Here is a 23987-nt window from a genome sequence, read left to right as displayed (position 1 = left end):
TTTTCTTGTGGAAATGATTACTTTTGTTTAATCACATTTGGCATGAACAATCCCAAATTTGGCCAAATTTATTTCAGTGGGTGCCATATTTGATGGGATTTATTTTGCATTATCATCCTGACACTGGTGAATCACTAAAATGTCTTATTCTAATACATTACCCAATCACATTAACATTAGGAAATAACCTCAGCCTCTGAATCCAGCCCTCCCTGAAAAATGAAAAGACTTTTTCCATCTAAATATCAAATTGATGAAGCAAAGTAACTCTTAGTATACCAGATGTTGACCAGCTTTAAACTTTTACTTGAACTGTTAACAGCATCTTCAAGATTCTGTTACAGTTTATCATAATTGTACACTATCAAACATTTTCTAAAGAATGATATACCTGTTGTGTACAAAATGTATGTCTTTTATAATGAATGAATTCATCTTAATTTCATATTTATTGCCTGTCATTATTGTCCATGTGATATCGAGTGGTAACACCCACATGTATTTTCACCAGTATATTTGTATTGCGCTCTTAACTTCAGTTTATTGTGCGTTACAGTATAGGTTGTCTCTGTAATGCAAGTTCGCTAATTTAATTGTTTATTATCACAAAACATGCCTTGCCAGCCCAAAATGTTCATAATCACATTCATTTATCATTTGAGCTTTGTGGGCGGAAGACGTATAGTCCAATGTCCTAAAAAGGCATTTTAAGTTCCAAGAGAAAAGACATATTCAAAATTGTCCAAACACAAGTAAAGTATGTATCTAAATTTGAAATGTTTGGAAAGTTTTATGGGGGATGTTGAGATCCCACCCCCCCTCTTGTGAAGATATAAAGAATGGCAACATTTACTTCTGATCCTCATCCTGTCAAGCAAGTGATTCTATACAAGATCTATTGGAATTATGGGGGATATGTGATTCTATACAAGATCTATTGGAATTCTGGGGGATATGTGATTCTATACAAGATCTATTGGAATTCTGGGGGATATGTGATTCTATACAAGATCTATTGGAATTATGGGAGATATGTGATTCTATACAAGATCTATTGGAATTATGGGGGATATGTGATTCTATACAAGATCTATTGGAATTCTGGGGGATATGTGATTTTGTACAAGATCTATTGGAATTCTGGGGAATATGTGATTCTATACAAGATCTATTGGAATTATGGGAGATATGTGATTCTATACAAGATCTGTTGGAATTATGGGAGATATGTGATTCTATTCAAGATCTATTGGAATTCTGGGGGATATGTGATTCTATACAAGATCTACATGCATTTTCCCTTCCTGACAGCTCAGTAGTACTAAATTGTATTGTAAATTATGTTTCTCCAAAAATAATTACTTGATCACATTACTTTCTATGTCTCCCACCCTTCCATGCAAATGTGAGCATCTTGAAATAGGTTTTACTCAAGCTTAAACTGGCAAACTTTGGGTATACAGGTGGTCACCTAGCGGGGACAATGGAAGTTACTCCATAAGAGTTACTTCCCTTCATATGGAAGGAAAACTGTTTTTCATCTTTCAGGGAATAACAACGGTTATTTTCTAATGGTAATATAATTATATAAGTATTTTGGGAGAAGCATAATTTTCTAAAATATTTCCTTTCTTTGCTGAAATCTTTTACATAGTGAAGATTAAATATAATGGTTTCAGTCATTTCCTTCAGACTCGTGTCAGAGCTACTGATTTATTCTGATAAAGCCATAAATAATTAAGATTGGATTCATTTTACATATTTTCACATGTTCAGGAAAGAAAACATCACATATTTTGTTGGCAAAATTGACAAGATCACTTATTGTCAGTGTCAGAGATTTGGAAAGTTTTCTGTGGTTTCTATAAGGAGATGATTGTTGATTTATTAGTAACCCATGTCCAATGAAGATTTTTCTTTCAACTGTAGCTTTAGATAGAATAAATGTAAATTGTAATTTTTAATCTTTTATACAGGTACTTAGGAAGCAACTCAAAGAAGAAAGTCAAATCTTAGAGGAAGCAAGAAACATTCTACAGCAGACCAAAACTATAATGGAAATGTAAAAATGTGCTCCCTTATAATAACATGGTTTATGGTAGCCATACAAGTTAACTGTGTTATAACACCTTACATTCATACATATTATAACAAAACAGGTCACAATGATTCTTTTTGTATGCATAACCACCAACCACCAGAACCATACCATAATGATTCATTTTCTTTGCATAACCACAGAAACATGCATATAATGATATGAAATCAACTTATAATTGTTTCTCATCAGCTAGGAACTAAAATTAAATGAATTAAGTAGGCATGATAAGACAGAATTTAATTGGATTCAGGATCATACCTGCATTATATGAAGGCATACTCAGACTTGCCAGTCTTTATGATTTTACAACTAGAATTAATGAAACAACACTTAAATACCAGTTTTATGGAACAAAAGCAAAAACAATCGGTTATTGCAATCCAATCCAGGTGTTGGTATGTTAGTACAGATCTTCCGAGAGAAACAATTTTGAAAAATCACTGGAGTGGAATAAGATAAATATTTTTTCAATGTTCTATGAGTAAAAATACAACATTATCACCAAGAAATTTAGCTATTTTTAGATATTTGCATGGTCTAGTGGTAAATATTGCCAACTCATATGCAAATGAACCAAGTTCAAATCTGACAGTGTGCATGTTCTTTTTTCTTCCAGCTTTTTTAATGCTATTTTTCCTTGAATTGGGAAGAAGAATTATCTTGCTACTGATATTTTCTGTGTGAATATAAAAAACACAGCAGAACATAAACGGTAAACCACTGACATTATTGCATTGGATACAGTAAGAAATGCTTGAATCTGTTATACATATTGCTAGCCAATGCGTTGAAGCATAAAATATTAAGAAATTTACTTACTCAGAGTGAATAATGGAAAATTATTTCATCTCATGGATGAAAATATTTAAATATTTTCACTTCTGTCTTCACAACTGAAACTGCAGAGTTTTTACCCACTTGATGAAATATATCCATTATTCATTTGTTTCAAGCAGATATCCTCTCAGTAACTATCTGTATGAGCTAAGAAGTAGTGATTATGATTATTATTCTAAACGTAGGTTAATATATTTTCTGTAAGACAGATTTAATCAGAGTTGTTTCTGATCAGAAGTTGAAGTATTGTGTCCAGCTTTAAGTAATTAATTCATAATTTATCAAAAAGATCAAAATGTTGAGAAAATAGGAAATGGTCCTCTTTATGCCATTTATATTTTCAATTGTATGGGTTTTCTTTTTTTCAGACTTGGTCAAATAATGAGATTATTTTGTCTCACTTACATTAGCAAATCACAAGGCATACATCTCACTATTTTGTCAACACTAGCAGTATTGTGGATTTATCAGTCAGATATGCAAGACAATCTTTAGGAGAGTCCATAGATGAGATGGCATTGTAATGTTGATTGTTGTTAGGCAAGTCATGTGATATCTGTAATTAGGAGAATCCATGGATGAGATGGCATTGTAATGCTTATTGTTCTAAGGCAAGTCGTGTGGTATCTGATTTAGGAGAGTCCATAGATGAGATGGCATTGTAATGCTGATTGTTGTAAGGCAAGTCATGTGATAACAGATTTAGCAGAGTCCATAGATGAGATGGCATTGTAATGCTGATTATTGTAAGGCAAGTGGTGTAATATCTAATTTAGGAGAGTCCATAGATGAGATGGCATTGTAATGCTGATTGTCGTAAGGCAAGTGGTGTAATATCTGATTTAGGAGAGTCCATAGATGAGATGGCATTGTAATGCTGATTGTTGTAAGGCAAGTCATGTGATATCTGATTTAGGAGAGTCCATAGATGAGATGGCATTGTAATGCTGATTATTGTAAGGCAAGTCGTGTGATATCTGATTTAGGTGAAATGTTATTTTACATCTTTAATATGTTCACATGCAAATGTTATATTGACAGGTATGGCAGTAATGTAACAGAAGCAAATGTGATGGAGGAGATAAAGAAATATCTGCCACAGTTAATAGCATGGACCAAACAGCACACCAATATTTATGTAGGACAGAATAGACAGAGGTAAGATTAGGTCTGTTCCAGAAGTAATTGTAGGATGCAGGATTGAAGTGGAATATGCTTGAATTGAGTTTGCCTGGGTCGGTGTTAGTTTGCTTGCATATCTTGTACATAAACTTAATATTCTTTTTACAAATGTGAAAATGTCTCCCTCTCACCTTATTTCTGGATAAACCCTTACTAAAACCTTTAGCTGCATTCATTTATTATGGACATAATTGACTGATGCTCCCAAATTTGGCATAATTTACTGATGCTCCCAAATTTGGCATAATTGACTGATGATTGCATGTTTGACATAGCTGGCGAATGATCTCAAATTTGGCATATTTGAGACTTTTGGGCCTTATAGCAAAAACATTTTGTAGAGTGTAATGTTTTCATATCACTACACAATATAATGATTACCTCAACCTGAAATGTAAGCCAAATTATTCAAGTTGCAGCTTTGTCATTACTGTTGCTTTTTCCCCAATGTTTATAGACAGACTTATTATAATATAATAAAAGATTAAATGTTAAAGAAAACTTTATTTAAATGCTGTCTTCTTTAGATCTTTCAGTCTATCATTTATGCTTTGTAATATTTTATCTAATGATGTTTGCTCGTTAAAAACAAATTCTTGTATGTATAACTATATCTTTGCCCTGATTACTGTAGAGAAAATAGTTAAGCCTATAGTAGATTTGATGTTAACTTATGAAGAAATACTCCTCAATGAAAAAAGACATGTTGGCCTTCTTTTTGTTTTACCTCTACATCAGTAGAGGCAGGGGTATATTGTAATCCTCCTTTTCTCTTATAATCATCAGCACAGCTAGTCCTACAGCATTAGAGGCAGGTGTAAATAGTCTGTCTTGTCTGTCCATTCTTCTATCCAACACTCATTAGCACAAATAACTGTAGATGTATATAGTAATCCTAATGTATGTCCATCCTTCTGTTAGGCAATGGTTCACACAACTTGTCCTCCAGGTTTTTGATGGATTAACATGAAGCTAGGTAACTATTTTGACATATCACTAGAGGTATTGGTACAATCTTACTAGCATCTAATCCTGCAGATCAGTTTGCTTCTACAATTTTTGTTTGAGTTGCTGCCCTTCTTATCTTGCAGCTTAAAATAATGTATGACACAGGGTATTTGGAAAATAGGCCAATGTGCCCTCCTGACTCCCCTTGCAGGCTATATGATTTAGAATAGGTTCAATGTGCCCTCCTTGAATTTTTCTGTTGGCTTGGGGATTGTTTTAAAAATAGGTCCAATGTGCCCCTCTGAATTCCCCTCCAGACTAAGGGATTTCAAATAGGTCCAATATGTCCTCCAGAATTCACCTGTAGGCTAGGAATTTAGAATAGGCCCAATGTGCCCTCCTTGAAACCCCCTGCCTGCTTCAGATTGATTTAGAATAGGCCCAGATTACACTTTTTCCACTTAAATTAGCCATATAAGCACTTCACCACTTGTGAGGTTGGCATGTATATATAGGCAACCATTTTGACCATGTGATTATGTTCACACTGAGAGGGTCTTTGACTTTGTAAAAGAGTTAGGTTTCTGTAAAACATTAGATTTTGTATTTTAAAGATTTTACCTTTTTTTTGCCATTATTTTGTATGCTTTTTGAGTGATGACTAAACTTACTTGGCACTGTATAGTCTGGCATGTGCTGATTGTTCCTTTAAACCTTGTACACATACAAAAACACACACACACATAATAGACACCTCTTTTCAGGTCATTATTTCAATTTTAAAATCTGGCTTGTTTACTCTTACAGCTGTTAATACTACAGCATGCTTTTGCTTGGCCTTTGCCTGTGCAGTACTGTGATGATGTATTATTATTAAATCAGAATATGTGTTACTGATGATAGTACAAAAATAAATAAGGTTCTGTGACATATAAATACCCCTTTTTTATGTGCATATTGTATAGGAAGATGAAATAGGTTCATGCTTCAATTATCTTTTGTCATGTCATTATATCAGCCCTTTCTTTTAAATTTGTGTACAGGTCAGAGACTCCTGAAGTTTTGGTAACAAATGTGCAGGACATAGAGGAAAATATCTGGTCCCCAAGGTAATACAAATATGCAGGACATAGAGAAAAATATCTGGTCCCCAAGGTAATACAAATTATCATGTAGAAGGTGAACAGTCTGTAACTATGCCTTTTTTTCCTCAGCTACTTAATTTTGCAGAGATTGAAAATTCATTTGCTTCAGATGCACATTTTTCAAAAAACAAGATAAATACTGACAGCTATGACAAAAGGAAAATACAGTAAATGCCACTCATCAATAATAGATTAAATGATCTCACTTATTCCACATAGCTATCAGTAGCATGATGTCCTAATGTAATAGAATCAGGCAGGAAGTCCTAATGTAACAGAACCAGGCAAGAAGTCCTAATATAATAGAATCAGGCAGGAAGTCCTAATGTAACAGAATCAGGCAAGAAGTCCTAATATAAAATAATCAGGCAGAAAATCTAATGTAATAGAATTAGGCAGGAAATCATAATCTAATAGATTCTGGCAAGAAATCCTTATGTAATAGAATATGGCAGAAAAATGCTCATGTAATAGAATTAGGCAGGAAATCCTAATGTAATATAATCAGGCTGGAAATCCTAAAATAATCGAATTAGACAGGAAATCCTAATATATATAATCAGGTAGAAAATCTTAATGTAATACCATTATGCAGAAAATCCTAATATAATCAGACAAGAAATCTTAATGGAATATAATCAGGCAGATAATTCTAATGTAATATAATCAGGCAGGAAATCCCTACATAATATAATCAGGCAGGAAATCCTAATGTAATAGGATCAGACAGGAAATCCTAATGTAATAGAATCAGGCAGGAAATCCCTATATAATAGAATCAGGCAGGAAATCCTAATGTAATAGGATCAGACAGGAAATCCTAATGTAATAGAATCAGGCAGGAAATCCCTATATAACAGAATCGGGCAGGAAATCTTAATATAATAGAATCAGGCAGGACATCCTGTTTTAATAGAATCAGGCAGGAAATTCTAATGTAATAAAATCAGACTGGAAATCCTAACATAATTGCATCAGGCAGGAAATCTTACTTGGAAGTACACTTTTATTCTTCTAGGTACAGAATTGTTTAGCAAGTATGTTCACATATAAAAATAGATAAATGCTTAGTATTTTCACTGCACTTGAAACACCTGTGTTAAGTCAGGCATGTTATGTTGTGTGTTGTCCTTTCATCCAACAACCTTTACTTGCTGGCCCATGACTTTGTAATGGTTGGAGCAAAATTCATGAAACTTTGCCCAGATTTATATCATAAACTATATACTGTGTCACATACCTTAGCCATGCACCCTGCTTCCAGGTCAAGGTTACTGTAAGGGAATATGTGATTCTTTGACCAGTATCATTGTCTGGAGTACAGCTTTTGAACCACATAAATATTTTAATAATACTTTGTCAAATTATATATCACAGTAAAAGATAAGGGAAGCAGTGGTAACTCGGTAGAGCATTTGACTTGTAACTCTTGGGTCACTTGTTTGATACTAACCAGGCAGACCTGTGTTGGTAGCTTTGTTGAACCCTTGGGAAAGGCATTTAGCTCCCATTTTCCTCTGTATGATTTAGACAGGAATGTGTTATAAGGCTTTTAAAGCCAAGAACAAACTAAAGAATGATGCAAGTCATTTGCCTGTTTCCTTATACAGGCTGTCACTTTCATGAATAGTTTGATATCACCTTACTGAGGTCCACACCTTATCGTACAACAGTGAAGTCCCAGGCTAAAAGGTCAAGATCATTAGTAGGGAAAAGTCATGAGACTGATGTATCATGTAACATTTGCAGTAGACTTGTTTTATCTGGAAGCTCAGTTGGTAGATATTTGTACTCCAAATGTTTTGGGTTCAATACATGCAAAGGCCAGCCCAGGTTGGCTGCCTCTATGTTCTTGGGAAATATGTATATAACCAATAAAATGCTGAAAATGCCATTAAAAATCAGCTGACAATAATATAAACTCTGCCAACAAAAATTGTCTGTGCTTTTACAGTTTACTGTCCTCAGGGTGGGGGCTGCTGGCAGGAGTCCATTCTAGTCAGTTTCTTGTGAACAGATTTCATTGTAGCTTTCGGCATGTCTTCTTGGCTCATGACAACCCTACTGATTTCTGTTTCATTGGCTTCAAATTCAGGATTTCAGTCATGAAAATAAATTTTTTTGCCTTTGCATTTTATTTCAGGATGGCAACTTAAGTTCTAAGTAATAGAACTCAGCAAAAATGTAACTGTTTAATATGATGCTATTATCTTCTGTATCTAATATAATGTTTACATTTTGAGAAAATGACCAATGTACATGGGTATGCTTCTGTATCTAATATAATGTTTACATTTTGAGAAAAGACCGATGTACATGGGTGTGTTTTATCTTCTTTTAGGCTGTATAGAACCAGAGCTAAATTTAAGCATTATTCAATATAGGATGGCTTCATACTGTTCATGAAATGTATAGAGATGGCTGTTTAATATCTGTTTTGCATGCCTTACCAAACACTGCAATGAAATTCGGTGAGATTTATGAAATTAGTGCCATTGTAAGATCTCATTTTAGTTACCAGTTTCATTAATGTACTCATATAAGAATTGAATTTTATAATTATACCTTTTTTTTGTGTTTCCAGATATGGAATAAAAGGGAAAATTGATCTGACAGTGGAAGTAAAGGTAATTTCAATCAAACCTACTTTGAAAGTATACAATATAAACAATAAATAAACAGGTAAAAAAGAAAAGAAATACAAATATAGAGGAATATGCTTGTAATGAACTTAGATTTTGCAAGTTGGTTGATATGCAAGATGGAAGAATAGAAATAGAGGAGAAAACTATACATTGAAATATTTTTGTAATGAACTAACAGGTTTATTTGCAAGATGATGTGACTCATAAGTGTGACTAAAATCTGATTTTTTATATTGGTTTTTTAAAATATTTCTTCAAATAATAAATTTTTGTATTAAGGAAAATATTGACAAGTCACCAGAGTGATGTGATATTATTGACATGACAAACAACAGCATTTTAGGTATTTTTAATCTTTCATTTTGTAAAGTAGAATAAAACATGTTTAATTGATGACAGTTATGTCTCTTAGGTCTGGAAATGATTTTCAGTTGCTTTTTTTCTTCATTTGCACTGGTTGCCAAAAGTCATCTGCTGACCAATAAAGTGCAAACAGATGATTACAAAAATGCCATGTTTATGGATTAGTGATTATTGATGATATCTATGCATAAATAAATATAATAATAATATTATATAAATAAAATGTCAGAAATAGCCTTGATACTACAAAACATCAAGCATTTCGAAGAGCAAGGAACTGTGGAGAATTTGAGAACCTGATGTAGAAAGGAAAAAATAGATGCAAAAGTGAACTGAACACTTAATCAGATTGAGAAACAAAACTAATGGCAAACTCTGAAGATTATTTGTAACATTTAACATGGTTGAGTGGTCTAAAGCGCTCTCCATTATGGATCACTGCCATCTCACCTCTGTCTACGTGGGTTCGAGTCTAAGATTCGGCCAATGTGGGTATGTGAGAAAGCTTGCCAGTAGCTTCTTGTGGGTCGGTGCTTCTTTCCAGGGTTTTCCTTTGTTTTTCCTCCAATATTAATACTCACCGCCATGTATAGCCTATCGTGTGCCGAAAAATGGCGTTAAACCCTTCAACAACAACAACAACATTTAACACTTTGACACCTACAAAAGTTTCCACAAGATTTCTGCAAAGAAATCTTTTCTATGGCTTTAAGAAGCATCTAGTTCAGAAAAACCTTATTGAGTTAGAAAAGATGGAACAGTATAGTAAAGGAAAGTGATTTTTTTCAGATGTAACTCAGGTGGTTAATGGAGAAAATAGCAGGGTATATGTGTCAAGTAAAACTGATGAAGCTCTGACCAGAATGAAGAATTGGAAATGACAACAGCCAAATGTTTGCCATGTTTTGTATTGCTACTCAAGAAGTTAGAATTTTTGGATGGAAATTCTATCACTGAAAATTACATCCTGGATGTTCATTATTGAACCTTATTTCAACAGTTTTTTTTTAAAAAATGACCATTTATATTCCATGAAGATAATGCTGCTTGACATAATTCTGTACTGTGTATTTCACGGAAAAAAGTAAATGGTTGTGTGATTTAGTCTTCTTGTTTGGAGAGGTCGGTATCCACTGCTGAATTGTCCAACATAAGGACTATTTTTCTGCTGAGATAAATGAAAAATGTTCACTAAAGCCTTCATTTCCAGAAGACTATTGTGATGGGGCTACATGTCTATAGCATGATGCCCCAGTACTAGACATCACTATAAGCTGCCACATTGCAGACATCATTTTAACACACCGCTCCGGTGGCCTAGTGGTTAGAGCATCTGCCTTGGATGCGGGAGGTTGTGGGTTCGATCCATGGTTGAGTCATACCAAAGACTTACAAAAATGGTACTAACAGCTGCCTCGCTTGGCGCTCAGCATTAAGAATTTAGTGTAATGACTGGTCGGCCTGGTGTCAGGATAATATGACTGGGTGAGACATCATGCTACATGTCTGCGGCATGATGCCCCAGTGCTAGACATCACTATAAACTGCCACATTGCAGACATAGCAATATGACTGAACCATTGTTAAAGCTACATTAAAAATCCAAATCACATTACAACACATCAAGGTTTTCTTTGTTGAAAGGATTAATTAAACATTCTTGATACACAAATGAAATCTTTGCTTGAACATTTAATATGAAAATTAGTACTAAGTGCATCTGCATATGTAGCAGTATAACAATTAGGCATTCATAATTTCATCTTGAATTGTTTTTACAGATTGGCCAGAATAGGAGAGTACTTCCACTGGAACTGAAGACTGGAAAACCATCCTACTCAGTGGAACACAAGGGACAGGTTTGTCTGTTTGGCTCAGAGTTGTATTGCTACCTTTGCAGATTTTATCCAAACAGAGCACTCCAGTTTGTTTGTTTTATACATATCTATTCAGGGATGGTCCTGGCTTTTAAAAAGCTGTCGCCAAAAAAATCGCCAACCTAAATATTTTGTCGCCAATTTTCAAAAAGTGTCGCCAAAACTAGTGTACATTTTTCCAAGTGTTAATTTAGTCTATTAATGTAACAGGCAATGAAAATTACAAAAGATGGGTTAGTTAATACTTTAATTACAACAAGCATTAACAAAATGTTACAAACTGTTACTTGAAGATCTGTCGCGATTTTAGAGTTGCCCACTTGTTGAATGCAGTTTCAAAGTCTAATTTTTCACATCGGTACATGCTGATTCTCATTAAATTCTTGAGAGATGAGATGCAGAGCTTATTTCTGATGTCAGTTTTTATGAGGTTCATCTTACTGAATCCATGTTCACAGTCTACAGTGCTGACAGGTGACACCAGTAGTCTCTCAGCAGCCCCCCCCACCTTGGCTAGCATCCCAAAGCTTGTAGTGAATTACTTCCTAAATCCCAAGAATGATCACTGAATGCAGTATAAATTTTCTCGACAAGCAAAATAGGATCTCCATTCCCATGAATGAAACTTACACGAGTCAACACCTGGCAATATTGGACTGTATATATAAGCATAAATTCACACCCAATTTAGGGATTCTTTCACTCCTGTATTTTGAGAAATAAATAATTATTATTAATTATGCAAAACTGTGTTTTTTTTTTTGCTATTTCTTGTTGCGGAGTTTAAGTCTCTGCAGCCGTAACACGGAATTGATGGCAAAAGGAAAAGATCAATGAGTAAAATGCTGCACTGGCGACAGATATAATTGTGATTGAGATTTTTTCCATTTGCTTTGTATTTGTACACAGTCGGTACTTCAAAGGTTATAAGTTTTCTATGAAGGTTTAGCAAAACTATTGTATTGGTATATGTATAAAAAAAACACAGAAGGATTAGCCATACAATTTAATTGTATCTGTTCTATTCGCGTCTTCAGAAGTCGGTCAGTTGTAGGTATAGTGTGGTAGCATGATTGACTTCATCACAGCATACAGTACTCAGCCCGGATGTCAGCATAAGCAGATTATGATGTAACAATGCACTGTAAAGATGGGGTTGTCAATACGAACAAAGGATCGTTTGTGTAACAGATTGATTCCAATGCATTGCTTAGTCAGGTTTGTGGCTTCCTTTCGTTCTCGCTTTTAATTTATCCAGTCCAAATCCATGATTGTATGTACAAATTAAATAACCAAAAAATATGTTGCCAAAAAAATCGCCAGATGGGATATTTTTTGTCGCCAATAAGGAAAAAAAATCGCAATTTGCGACATTGGCGAAGCCCAGGACGATCCCTGTCTATTATTGACATGCTTCCAGTGAAAGTATTGTTTTTAAGGTACATTTGCTCAAAAACTGCACAATTTTCATGCAAAAACATCTGTATCACATATTTGCCAACCCTTACACTTTTTTTTCACCAAATTATGCATTATGCCAGACTCTATATGGATTACGCCTTTTGGTACATTAAAAAATAAAATAAAAATAGAGCAATAAAAGCTTGGGGGTTTTTTGGTCATTTTTATTATCATCTCTTTAATTCCACTGATATAAATTTAAGAATTTTCTTAAAAAAGTGACTGCTGCATGAGAACAGTGTAAAAGTACTTTCTTTATTTGCTATTTATAGCAACTGTATATGACCCATTTATAAGAAAACAGAAGTGGTTTCTTCAGTTGTGAACTTTGCCTCAGATTCATTTCATTGACAAGCTAGAGATCCAGTCTGTACTTTTAAAGAAAATAGTGCCATATGTTAAGTGAAACACTTACAGTGACTTGTGGAGATGTTATATATTAGAAAATGGTACAGCAGATGGACCATTACAAACTTCAAAACATGTCAGATCAGAAAAACGACAAATCATTACTGCTTTACAAACTTTTAAAAGAAGTATGCAAGAGTGATGTAATACAGCAATCTGAGCACCTGACCTCATTGCAGATTTCAGGTTTACAATCATTCAGTGAAATTTACACATGTAGAATAAGTTAATGAGTGCTGAATATAAATAAATTTACAGTATATTTTGTGCTTATATTATGGTTTTAATCCACATGGATTTTGCCCTTTCTGACATGGATTTTGTTGTCATACAAGGGTTATAACTGTGAGAAAATCATGTTTAGAGACCATATAATCATTAAAGGTTTATGACTGTGAGAAGATCTGGTTACCTTAAGTCAATATGAAATAGATTTATTTATGAGTATACTTTCTCTGTACAGGAATTCCATTAAAATGGACATTTTTCAACATTTAGCAGAGATGAATTTGCATTCTCATTGTGTTATCATGTGCATTCTCATTGTGTTATCATGTGTTAACACCCAGCATCCATGAATCCTTGTGCTTTTCTACATGATACTATGCAAAGCAAATTATGCTGTGTTAGTGTACATAGTGTACATAGATAGGCCAAGACAAGAAAGAATTTATTTACTCTCTGTTTGAATTATATATGTATGTGTATATATATATATATATATATATATATATATATATATATATATATATATATACAGTGGAACCCCGCTATAACGCGCCCCGCCATAACGCGAATTCGGATATAACGCGGTCGTAGCATGGCTCCCGAAATTTCCTATATTCATTCACACATGGAGAAAAAAATTTGGAGAAAAGTAAAAAAAAAAACAAAACAAGAAATTAACTTCATTTTGGGCATGAGATTAGTTGTGACTTTTAAAATTATATGACCGTGGCATGGTTCCTGAAATTTGAAATTCATTTACGTGTATTTTTATCGGACCGTGAAAATATTTGTTTAACGTACGAGAAATAGTGTGTAAAACGTTTATTATAATTTGGTGGAAGAATTCGCGTATGACTTTTAATAATAAACGATCGGAACTTAACAATTTATCCAGGTTCTTTAAGTGATTTTGGAGAAGTGATCGTGTATGAATTCTAAAATAATACGATATATATAACGTACGAGAAATAGTGTGTACAACGCTTGGCTTCTGAAATTTATCAATTTGAACAGGTTGTGGTGAAGCTCCGTATTCTACTCTAGAAGAGAAAACTGGTTTCATTAGGTTTTTGAATTGTTAAGCCGAAGTAAACATTATCGGAAGTGTTACTTATTACGGATCCATGAGTAAAGCCAGTAAATCGTCTTTGTGATTGTCTTCCATGAATTCTGTATACAGTCGTTGCTCAAACAATAGCCGACATGGGCTTCTTATTTAACTGCAATCACAGCCAAGCAGCAGACAAAGATGTGGTTGATACAAGAGTCGCACAATTTAATAAACATCAAAAGAAGAAAGCCGCCAACATGTATGCTGTGCTTGGCGGTGTGATCAAACAACAAACAGTTGAAAGTAAATAATATCCACTTTATTATCTGTAAATTAAAAGGGTATGAAATTGTACATCCGTTCAGCTTAATTTTGTTTTATATAAAAAGTGATTCGTAACCATTGCAGGCCTTCATTACTTAGTTATTGAGCTTTATCTGTGTACGTTGTTTGCTTATATAAAAAAATATTTTACTGTTATGGAAAAGCAAGTTCAAAAACGCAAGTCGTTTTCTGCTAAAGAGAAACTGTATGCCCTAGATCAACTAAAGAAGGGCAAACAACAAACTCAGCTTGCCAGAGATCTAGGAATCAGCGAGTCCACTTTGCGAGGGTGGAAAACAGATGAAGGAAAGCTCCGTAGTCTACCCAACATTCTTGAAGAGGAAACTGGTTTACAGCGTAAAAGGGTTAAGTTAGCTAATGACAGTGTCCTAGATTCAGCTTTGTACCAATGGTTTGTACAAGCTCGCTCAGAAGGTGTTCCAATTTCTGGCCCAATTCTGAAAGCCCAAGCAGAGAAATTTGATCGCCGTATCAATGGAGATGATTCCAAATTTAAGGCGAGTAATGGCTGGCTAGACAGATTCAAGAAAAGGCACGCTATCAGCCAAGTTCTTGTGTCTGGGGAAATCCGCTCCGCTGACAAAGAGGCTGCCAATTCCTACCCGATTGGGCTTAAAAAGTTGCTGGAGGACGGTTGCTACACAGCCGACCAAGTTTACAACTGCGATGAGACTGGTTTATGTTATAAAATGTTACCCGATCGCACCCTTGCAACCAAGACTGACAGTCACAAACGAGAAGGTTTCAAGAAGAGGAAGGACAGAGTGACTCTCTTATTTTGTGTTCACAAGTCTGGCAGCCACAAAGTCAGACCTCTGATGATTGGAAAATCGAAAGCTCCCAGATGTTTTCATCATGTAAATATGAAGGCACATCCATTTCAGTACACTAACAGCAAGAATGCTTGGATGAATAGCTCCATATTTGACGACTGGTTTCACAAAACATTCGTTCCAGATGTTCGGGCTCATTTACGAAAACTCAAGCTGGAGGAAAAAGCTCTCCTCCTGCTGGATAATTGCCCTGCCCACCCCCCAGCGGAAAATCTTGTCAGCAGTGATGGCAAGATCAAAGTTTCGTACCTCCCGAAAAACACTACGTCAGAAATCCAGCCACTTGACCAAGGCATAATTTCCGTATTTAAACAAAATTATCGCCGTGAAATGATAAAGGGAATGGTAGCAGATAATAACGCATCCGTCGACACATCATTGGCATTACTCAACTTAAAAGAAGTATTAATTTAGCAGTTTTCACATGTTTCTTTTGATGTTCACAAAATCTGAAATAAAAGTTATTTGCATGCTGAAATCATGCGTTGATTGTTAATTATTCTTGCAGTTGTCGCATATGATAAAATTTTAGCGGTATGAAATTTGTACAGACACCGTATGTAGACCCGGGAATAGCTGCATGCAATGACCGTACGATATCAGACGGCAAGTAAATGGTTTCAATATTTTGTTCATCCTATATTTTACACGACGAATTCAGACTATTACAAAATTATTGAATATTTTAAATCTGTACGATTTTCAATGAAATTACATCCATTATGGATGAACTGCATGCCACGACGGCACGGTAGCATACGGTGTTGATACACTTTTCATGATATAGCGATAGTCTGGTATTATCGGTCAATCTGTATTATCGTTCAAACAAATAAAAATTAGTAAATGTTTTTAATGCACAGTAATAACCTATAAATATATTAGCCTTCGATTATTTTGAATATATCTTAATTAATGCATTCCAGTTAATATTCATCTGATGATAAGCCGACTTTTGATCATTGTACATGTATACACGTATATGTTCTCGGAAAAAAAGTTAAATATTGTAAAACCCCGCATTAACGCGACCCCGCTTTTAACGCGATCCGATTTTATGGACCCCGATCATCGCGTTATAGCGGGGTTCCACTGTATATATATATATATATATATATATGGCTTTGGCATAATATATGGATAATTATAATTGATTTCAGAAAAGGCAGATGATTTTACCACAGATCATCCCAACAGGTTCACAGAAAAAAACACACAACTGTGATCAAAGTAGACATGATCATCACCTAAAACAAATTTATGAATTGTGTGGGTTTGGTTTGCAGATCTATAAATCTCATTTTTTGATTCTCCAACAGGTGACTTTGTACTCCATGATGAGTTCAGACAGAAGAGAGGATCCAGGGAAGGGTCTGTTGTTGTACCTGAAGGAACCCAGCATGAAGATTATACCTGCTGACTACTCCAACCAGAGAGGTGAACATTTTCAGAATTTATAATAATTTGTTTTCTTTTTTAAAAATAATTGTTGGAATTACTGTACATACTTGCTTATAAGTTTGGTCCAACTACAAACTGCATAAAGTTAAATCTGCCATCACATAATGCAGATCTGGGTCTGTACAGTTTCTTAGGAATAATTGATACAACAAACAATATATTGCTAGATCTGCTGGTGCATACTCTTATGTTGCATGTTTAGGCTCTAATAAACAGTAACAAAAGAAAGGGTGAAAACAATAAGCTTTTGAAAAATTTAACAAATAATTTATTTCCCTGGAAAAACAATGTAAAAATGAAAAAGTAAGAACTTACGGTTTTAAGAAATAAAATCCAGAAATAATCAAAGAATAATCCACGGATTAAATTTTAGAAGTTCTAGTAATGAAATGTTCTATTGACTTCAAGTTCAAGTGCTGATGAAAAATCCAAAATGGAGTGTGTGAGTGTGATTAGAATTTTTAACGTAACTTTAAAAAAATTTCATTCATATCGCTACGATGTCTGCTGTGTGGCAGTTTGTAGTGATGTCTAGCACTGGGGCATCAATCCGCAGACATATTGCATGATGTCCCACCCAGTCACATTATCCTGACACCAGGCCAACCAGTCCTAACACTAACCTCATAATGCTGAGTGCCAAGCGAGGCAGCTGTTAGTACCATTTTTGTAAGTCTTTGGTATGACTTGACTGGGGATCGAACCCATGACCTCCTGCATCCGAGGCGGACGCTCTAACCCTAGGCTACCGGAGCAGTCCTTTAGGCATGTAAATAGTTTCTTAACTATTCTGGAATGTGATCACATGACACTGATACGGGAATCTATTTTGCACATTATTTGACTGTATAATCTTTGTCTATAGAGAAATAATCTCAGTTGGGCTTCTAAACACTGGGACGTAAGGTGTTTTGTTGTGACCAGTTTGGAGTTTTAATTTTTATTCAAATTATTTGGATTCTAAAAGATTAATTCTTTTTCCTGGAAATATTTGAGTGCTCTTACAGAATTCTTGGATAAAGACATTTCTTTAAATTTTATTTGGCATTCAAACACCGGAATATTATTTTCTTTGTTTCATAAAGAACTGTAAACATATTAGCACTATACTGACTACATTATACGTCATTGCCTTCCATTTTAGGACCACAACTGCATTTTTAGGTTTATCTGGAAGGATTTATTTTAAGGTTTTTTTTGCAATTCTTTTTATTTTTAGAACAGTTTAGTCTGACGTGCCGTTAAACTCTACATGCATATATACATAGATATCAAATGTACTCATTTGTAAATTCATTTTCAAGTAGTGTTGGAATTGGTTGAAATTTTCATGATTGATCACCATTTCTGCTAATTGATTGATAATTGATTATTATTTCATTTATTTTTCCTCATGATGTCTTGCCAAAGGTGCCAATACAATGCAAATGCCATATAATTGAATTTTTACCAAATCAAGTAAGAAAATGGTAATTGATTAATTAATCATTTCACTGAAGGTGACTAATGCTTGACCATGTTCATTAATTAGAATAGCAGTGGTTTTAATTTAATGTGAGACATATTACAGGGATGAAGGGCAAACAAACAGCATTTTTTCTCCTTCCAAATTGGAATCTTTTTGACACGTCATGGAATTTAATATATTATTTTTGTGCAGGTCTCGTGCAACTAAGAAATGAAATGGCATACTATCAGAGTCAACAAGTTATGACCAAGACAGCTGAAAATGGACACAAGACCTTCCATCTGGGAAGGCTTCCCGATCCAATCAGCAACACAAGAGCATGTCAGAAATGTCCACAGCTCCTCAACTGTGCCATCTACCAAAAGTAATAATCTTTTTATTTCAGTCTACACAGGAGACAATTTTTATTAAAAAAAAAGTAAATGATACAAACAAACCACCTATGATTTCCCGTCTTATACAATAAAGGGGATGAAACTTTATGAACTTTTGGCCATATTGTAAAATAAACAAGTCTAAATTATTTCCCTTAGTCAATACACCTAGAACCACTGAGCATTTTGTGAGCAGTTATGTCAATTCTGTAGCACCACATGCATTACAATGGGGTAAACATCATTTTCATTTCCATTGTATTAAATTGTAGCTTTTCTTTAGGCAAACTATTATTATTAATAATGGATATTATTATTCATGTATTTACTGTGAAGACTCTCTCATTTTTGTGAGATAGCAATTGATTTTGTTATTTAACAGATTCTCTTACTATTTTATGGGTTGCTCCATTAAAGATGTTTTTAAAAAGTTGAGAGTGGAGAGTACTTGTAGGCATTCTGCTCATCTCGATTAGAGTAAAATATAGATAAGATGCCTTCTAAAATGTATTAAGTTTTAACAATGTCAGTTTAATGTAAACCCCTTCATTGTTATTGTTGTTGTTGTAGGGTTTAACGCCATTTTTCAGCACACGATAGGCTATACATGGCGGCCAGTATTAATGGTGGAGGAAGAACCCGGGAAAACACCGGAAAGAACCACCGACCCTCGAGAAGCTACTGGCAAGCTTTCTCACATACCCACATTGGCTGAATCCGAGACTTGAACCTACGCAGACAGAGGTAAGATGGCAGTGATCCGTAACGGAGAGCGCTTTAGACCACTCGGCCACTCGGGGCTCCCCCCTTCATTGTACAATTTTCTTTTATCCTTAATGGAGATGGCAAAATGCATGTGTTCTTTAACAGCCACTGGGTTAAATAAATACATCACAAACAGCACAAAGCATAATTGAATAAAGTAATGAGTTCATATGCCTTTTGCTAACATAGAAAGTAAAAACAAAATTATTTATTTTCTTCCTTAAGGAAACTCTCAGATTTGGCAGACAACACATTCTCAAATGACAGTTCTTATACAGTGTAGGATAAAATTTGTAATCAAAGCTAACAGAAATGTCGGGTAGAGCAAGTAACTCTTGATAGTTTGGAAATCATCTATTGTTTGAGCTACAGAATTCTACTGTGACTAGACTAACTAAAATATTTTAGAAAATATTGCTGTGTAGTATTATTGTATTGGTGTCATCTAGAACACAGTCTTTTGGAAATGTAACAGATCAATGTAAAAATTTAATGCTTGTTCAGACATTTCTTGTGTGAAGATCAATATGTGGTTCTATTTATATGTATATTATTGCAGGTAGGGTTTGTTTTTGTTTTTGAAGCATTTTGCGTCGACCCGTAGTAACATTAATAGTCTTAAAATTAATTGAAACATTCCAAGTGCAAACAGACCGCTCTAGTGGCTTTGTGGTTAGAGCGTCTGCCTTGGATGTGGGAGGTCGGGGGTTCAATCAGAGACTTGCAAAAATGGTACTAACAGCTGCCTCACTTGGCGCTCAGCATTAAGAGGTTAGTGTTAGGACTGGTCAGCCTGGTGTCAGGATAATGTGACTGGGTGGGACATCATGCTACATGTCTGCAGCATGATGCCCCAGTGCTAGACATCACCATAAACTGTCACACTGTAGACATCGTAGCAATTAGACTGAACAATTGTTAAAGCTACGTTAAAATTCCAAATCTCTCACACACACACACACACACACACACACACACACACACACACCCAAGTGCAAACATAAATGTTCTCTTTATACTTTGGCACATAAAGATTTTGGTATATTGTATTCATGAACTTAAAATCTTTTGGTATACTCTAACAACAGGAAAATAGAACAGCGGCATTCCACAGAGAATGTTGAGAACTTGCTAAAGAACACTTTGTCCCACCTGGAAACTATTCACTTGGACTATTTCTCACACTGGTGTCTGATGTTAGATCTGGAGACGCAGAGATGTGTGGTAGACAGAACTACAGCTGATCTCTGGTGTCTCACTGCAATGGAAAGGTAATCATCTTGAGCATTATAATAAGTAATTCACCCAAAGAAAGCCAATGTAAGCTATTATTCTACCTTTGGCATCTGCGTCCACACAGATAGAAGCATGTACAAACGTAGACCCTCCCTGAACTTTAAGCATTCTTTCTTCATGGGTCCAAGAGTTTGGAGTTGGTTTCAGAACACATAACCCAAGGGATAGTAAGCTGAGGGGGCTAACTTTATACATAAATGTACATTCTTGGATAAGTTTTCATCAGGGTTTTTTATACAAAATATACATACTGTTATACCTGGAATTATGTAACTTTGTGAGGGGTTGCATCTTCATGAGCACTAACATCCTCACAAATGCAGGTCATCTATATTTAATGCTTTACTGACTTTGATTAAATTGTGTGATTTAAGTTTATTTTTAAAACTCCATTCATACTGGAATCCTGAAACTATGTGATTTTATGTATCTCAATTTGTACTGCATCCATGAAGAAAAGTTGCTGTCACCTACATTTAAAAAATTTCTGGCTTAAGGTTAAATTTTTGGTGTTTATATACTTCATAATGCTGCTGTACCTGGAATCATGAAACTTGGTTTGATCTTGTAATGAGGAAACCAAATTGAATGTCATGTGCTATGATGTCAGAATGAAAGTGCCATGTATTGGACAAAATTGGAACTACCCCTTGCACTGGTAATAATTAGACCCAGCATCGTCTCTTAATTGCTGGTCAAACAGACTTTAGAAGTAACAATTACAAAAAATAATCCAAAAACTACATTAATCTGTTATTAGGGCTGTAAGATTCTGTTGGCTGCATCTTAAAGGAAGAGAAAGGGTAGGAAGTACTGCTGATATTTTGGTATCCATTATTTCTAGTTACCATATTTACCGTATATGTTGGGACACCGTATTTGTTGGGACACCATAAATTAATTTTAAAAGTAATTTTTTTGTGCACTATGTTCTGGAACACATCGTTTTTTTTTAGTCGTAAGTTGTGGGACACCTTTTAAATCATTCGAAAATTACATGTCGGAAATTGCACTCCAACTGAAATTTTATTTTTTAAATATAAAACTGTACTTGAGATAAAACTCTTTAATCCACTGCAGCAGCATCTCATTAACACAACCCTTCTCCTGCACATGTACGGTCTATATTTTGGTACATGAACACTTTTTTAACTTTCTCATACCGTGAAAAATTGTTAGAGGCAACACACCACCTGAAGTGGAAACTGCAAGAACAAAAGGAAGATTTTTTTCAAATCTGCACTAGTCTTGCTAATTCTCACACTTTTGATGCCCATCTTATCGTCAGTCCATCCAGGAATGCGATCAAAGTACACTAGAGTTTCATCCATGTTAATGATCATATTGTCGGCGAAATGATCTGTTTCTCTTTTGGCCTTCACGAATTCATCACGTGATTTTATTTTCTCCAGATCTTCTGCATGATGCTGTGTCATCGATGTTCGCGCACGAAGCACTATATTGTGCAATTTTAAAAACTGTTCCATTGTTTCACTTTATTGTCAAACTTTTTGTGAATACTGTTGAAAAGGAACCAAAGTTAGCTTCCATATCTCGGCCATCTTTGTATATTCAAAGCTAAAAAAAATAAATCGGCACACTTAAAAGAATCCAGTAGTCAGCATCTGAGGTCAGCTTGCTTTGCAATAAAATAACCTTTGTATTGATATCCTTTAAAAAAATTTGGCTTCCGAGTCCAAAGTCGGCTTCCAACGTCGGCTTGCTTTGTAATAAAAATAAAGTTCAAAGAAGTTTACTGCTGGCTGCCAGTTGTGTTTATTTACCACCAGGGCTTATATGTGCTTGGCATCTTTAGTAATAATTAATAAAAAGGTGCACTGATGTCTGTGGGTAAATATTAATGATACTTATGTAACCCGCGCTGGCAAAAAGATTGTCACTTGCACTCAAGTGAATGTGTTTTCAAATAATGATTTTTATTTGCGAGATCCTGGCATACAGTATAGTTCTCTTCTGGCCTTAACGAATTCATCACATGATTTTATTTTCTCAAAATATTCTGGGTGACGCTGGGTCATCGACATCTGTGCACAAAGCACTATATCGTGTCACTTTAAAATTTGTTCCATTGTTTCAATTTATTTTTAAAATTCCCGTGAATACAGTTGAAAAGGAACCCAAGTATGCTTCCATATCTCGGCCGTCTTTGTATATTCAAAAAAAAAAATCGGCTCACTTCACAGAATCCATAGTCAACTTCTGATGTCGGCTTGCTATGCAATAAAATAACCTTTGTATTGATATCCTTTACAAAATAAAGTAACCGAGGTCGGCTTCTGAGATCACCTGCTTTGTAATAAAAATAACCTTTTGTCTTTGATGTCCTGTCGGTAGGTTGAAAGAAGGAGTTAACTGCTTGCTGCCAGTTGTGTTTATTCACCACCTGGGCTTCTATGTGTTTGGTATAGTAAGGATAATTATGTAACCCTAGCTGGTGAAAAGATTGTCACTTGCACTCAAGTGAATGTGTTTTCAAATGATGATTTTTATTTGCGAGATATTGTCATACAGTAGACCTGGATATAATTCAATCTTGATTATTTTGCACCCAACACCGTTTCATGTGCGAATGGCGTCTTCAGGATATCAGTTGACTATTTCCCTCTTGTATGCAATTTTGTTGGTTCCAGTTTTCAGTTGGATAACATGTTCAGACCTTTAAGCACAACCACACACAATTGTTTCTCAGTGTTCATGTCAATGAACAACATGGTGTGTGGTATCGGACATAATTGATACACGCTACAGTAGGGAAGCCTACGCTACTTATACGGATTTCGTGGAAATATTTTATTCTTTAATGCTCATGTTGAAAAATGGAATAAATGATAATAACACAAGGTTAGTTTCTTTCTTTTTATTATCAATTAAGCGTTTTATTTATCTATTTTATTGCGACATGCAGTGGAGGGGGGGAGCACAAATGCAATACAAATTTATTTTGTTTCTTAAGTCATGGGACATATGACCAAAGTGAAAAAATGTTTCACCATAAGTTCTGGGACAGGAAAAAAAATAATTATTTTATCGTGTCCCAACATATGCAGTAAATACGGTAGCTCACGCAAACAATCAAGGGAGCTTATCAGTCCCTGACTGACAGTGGTCTTTTAATCATGACAATTAAAGCCCATGAAGCCATTGCTACCTCATGGGCTTGTCTTACTCATTTATCAAA

General features: G+C 34.9%; 1 protein-coding gene across 1 annotated transcript in view; it reads left to right on the top strand.

Moving 5' to 3' along the window:
• Positions 1-23987, top strand: part of LOC149777581 (DNA replication ATP-dependent helicase/nuclease DNA2-like) — a 99534-nt gene that overhangs the window by 27862 nt on the left and 47685 nt on the right. The window contains exons 8-15 of the mRNA XM_089941409.1: positions 1977-2062; positions 3980-4096; positions 6112-6177; positions 8798-8840; positions 11003-11080; positions 16744-16861; positions 18546-18717; positions 20581-20763. Of these exons, the coding sequence (XP_089797535.1) occupies positions 1977-2062; positions 3980-4096; positions 6112-6177; positions 8798-8840; positions 11003-11080; positions 16744-16861; positions 18546-18717; positions 20581-20763 (863 nt within the window). The remainder of the gene's footprint in view (positions 1-1976; positions 2063-3979; positions 4097-6111; positions 6178-8797; positions 8841-11002; positions 11081-16743; positions 16862-18545; positions 18718-20580; positions 20764-23987) is intronic.

Source organism: Sinohyriopsis cumingii, chromosome 18 (assembly GCF_028554795.1).
Source record: "Sinohyriopsis cumingii isolate HCF-2022 chromosome 18, ASM2855479v2, whole genome shotgun sequence".
NCBI classification, from domain to species: domain Eukaryota; kingdom Metazoa; phylum Mollusca; class Bivalvia; order Unionida; family Unionidae; genus Sinohyriopsis; species Sinohyriopsis cumingii.
This window is presented reverse-complemented; position numbering and strand designations above follow the sequence as displayed.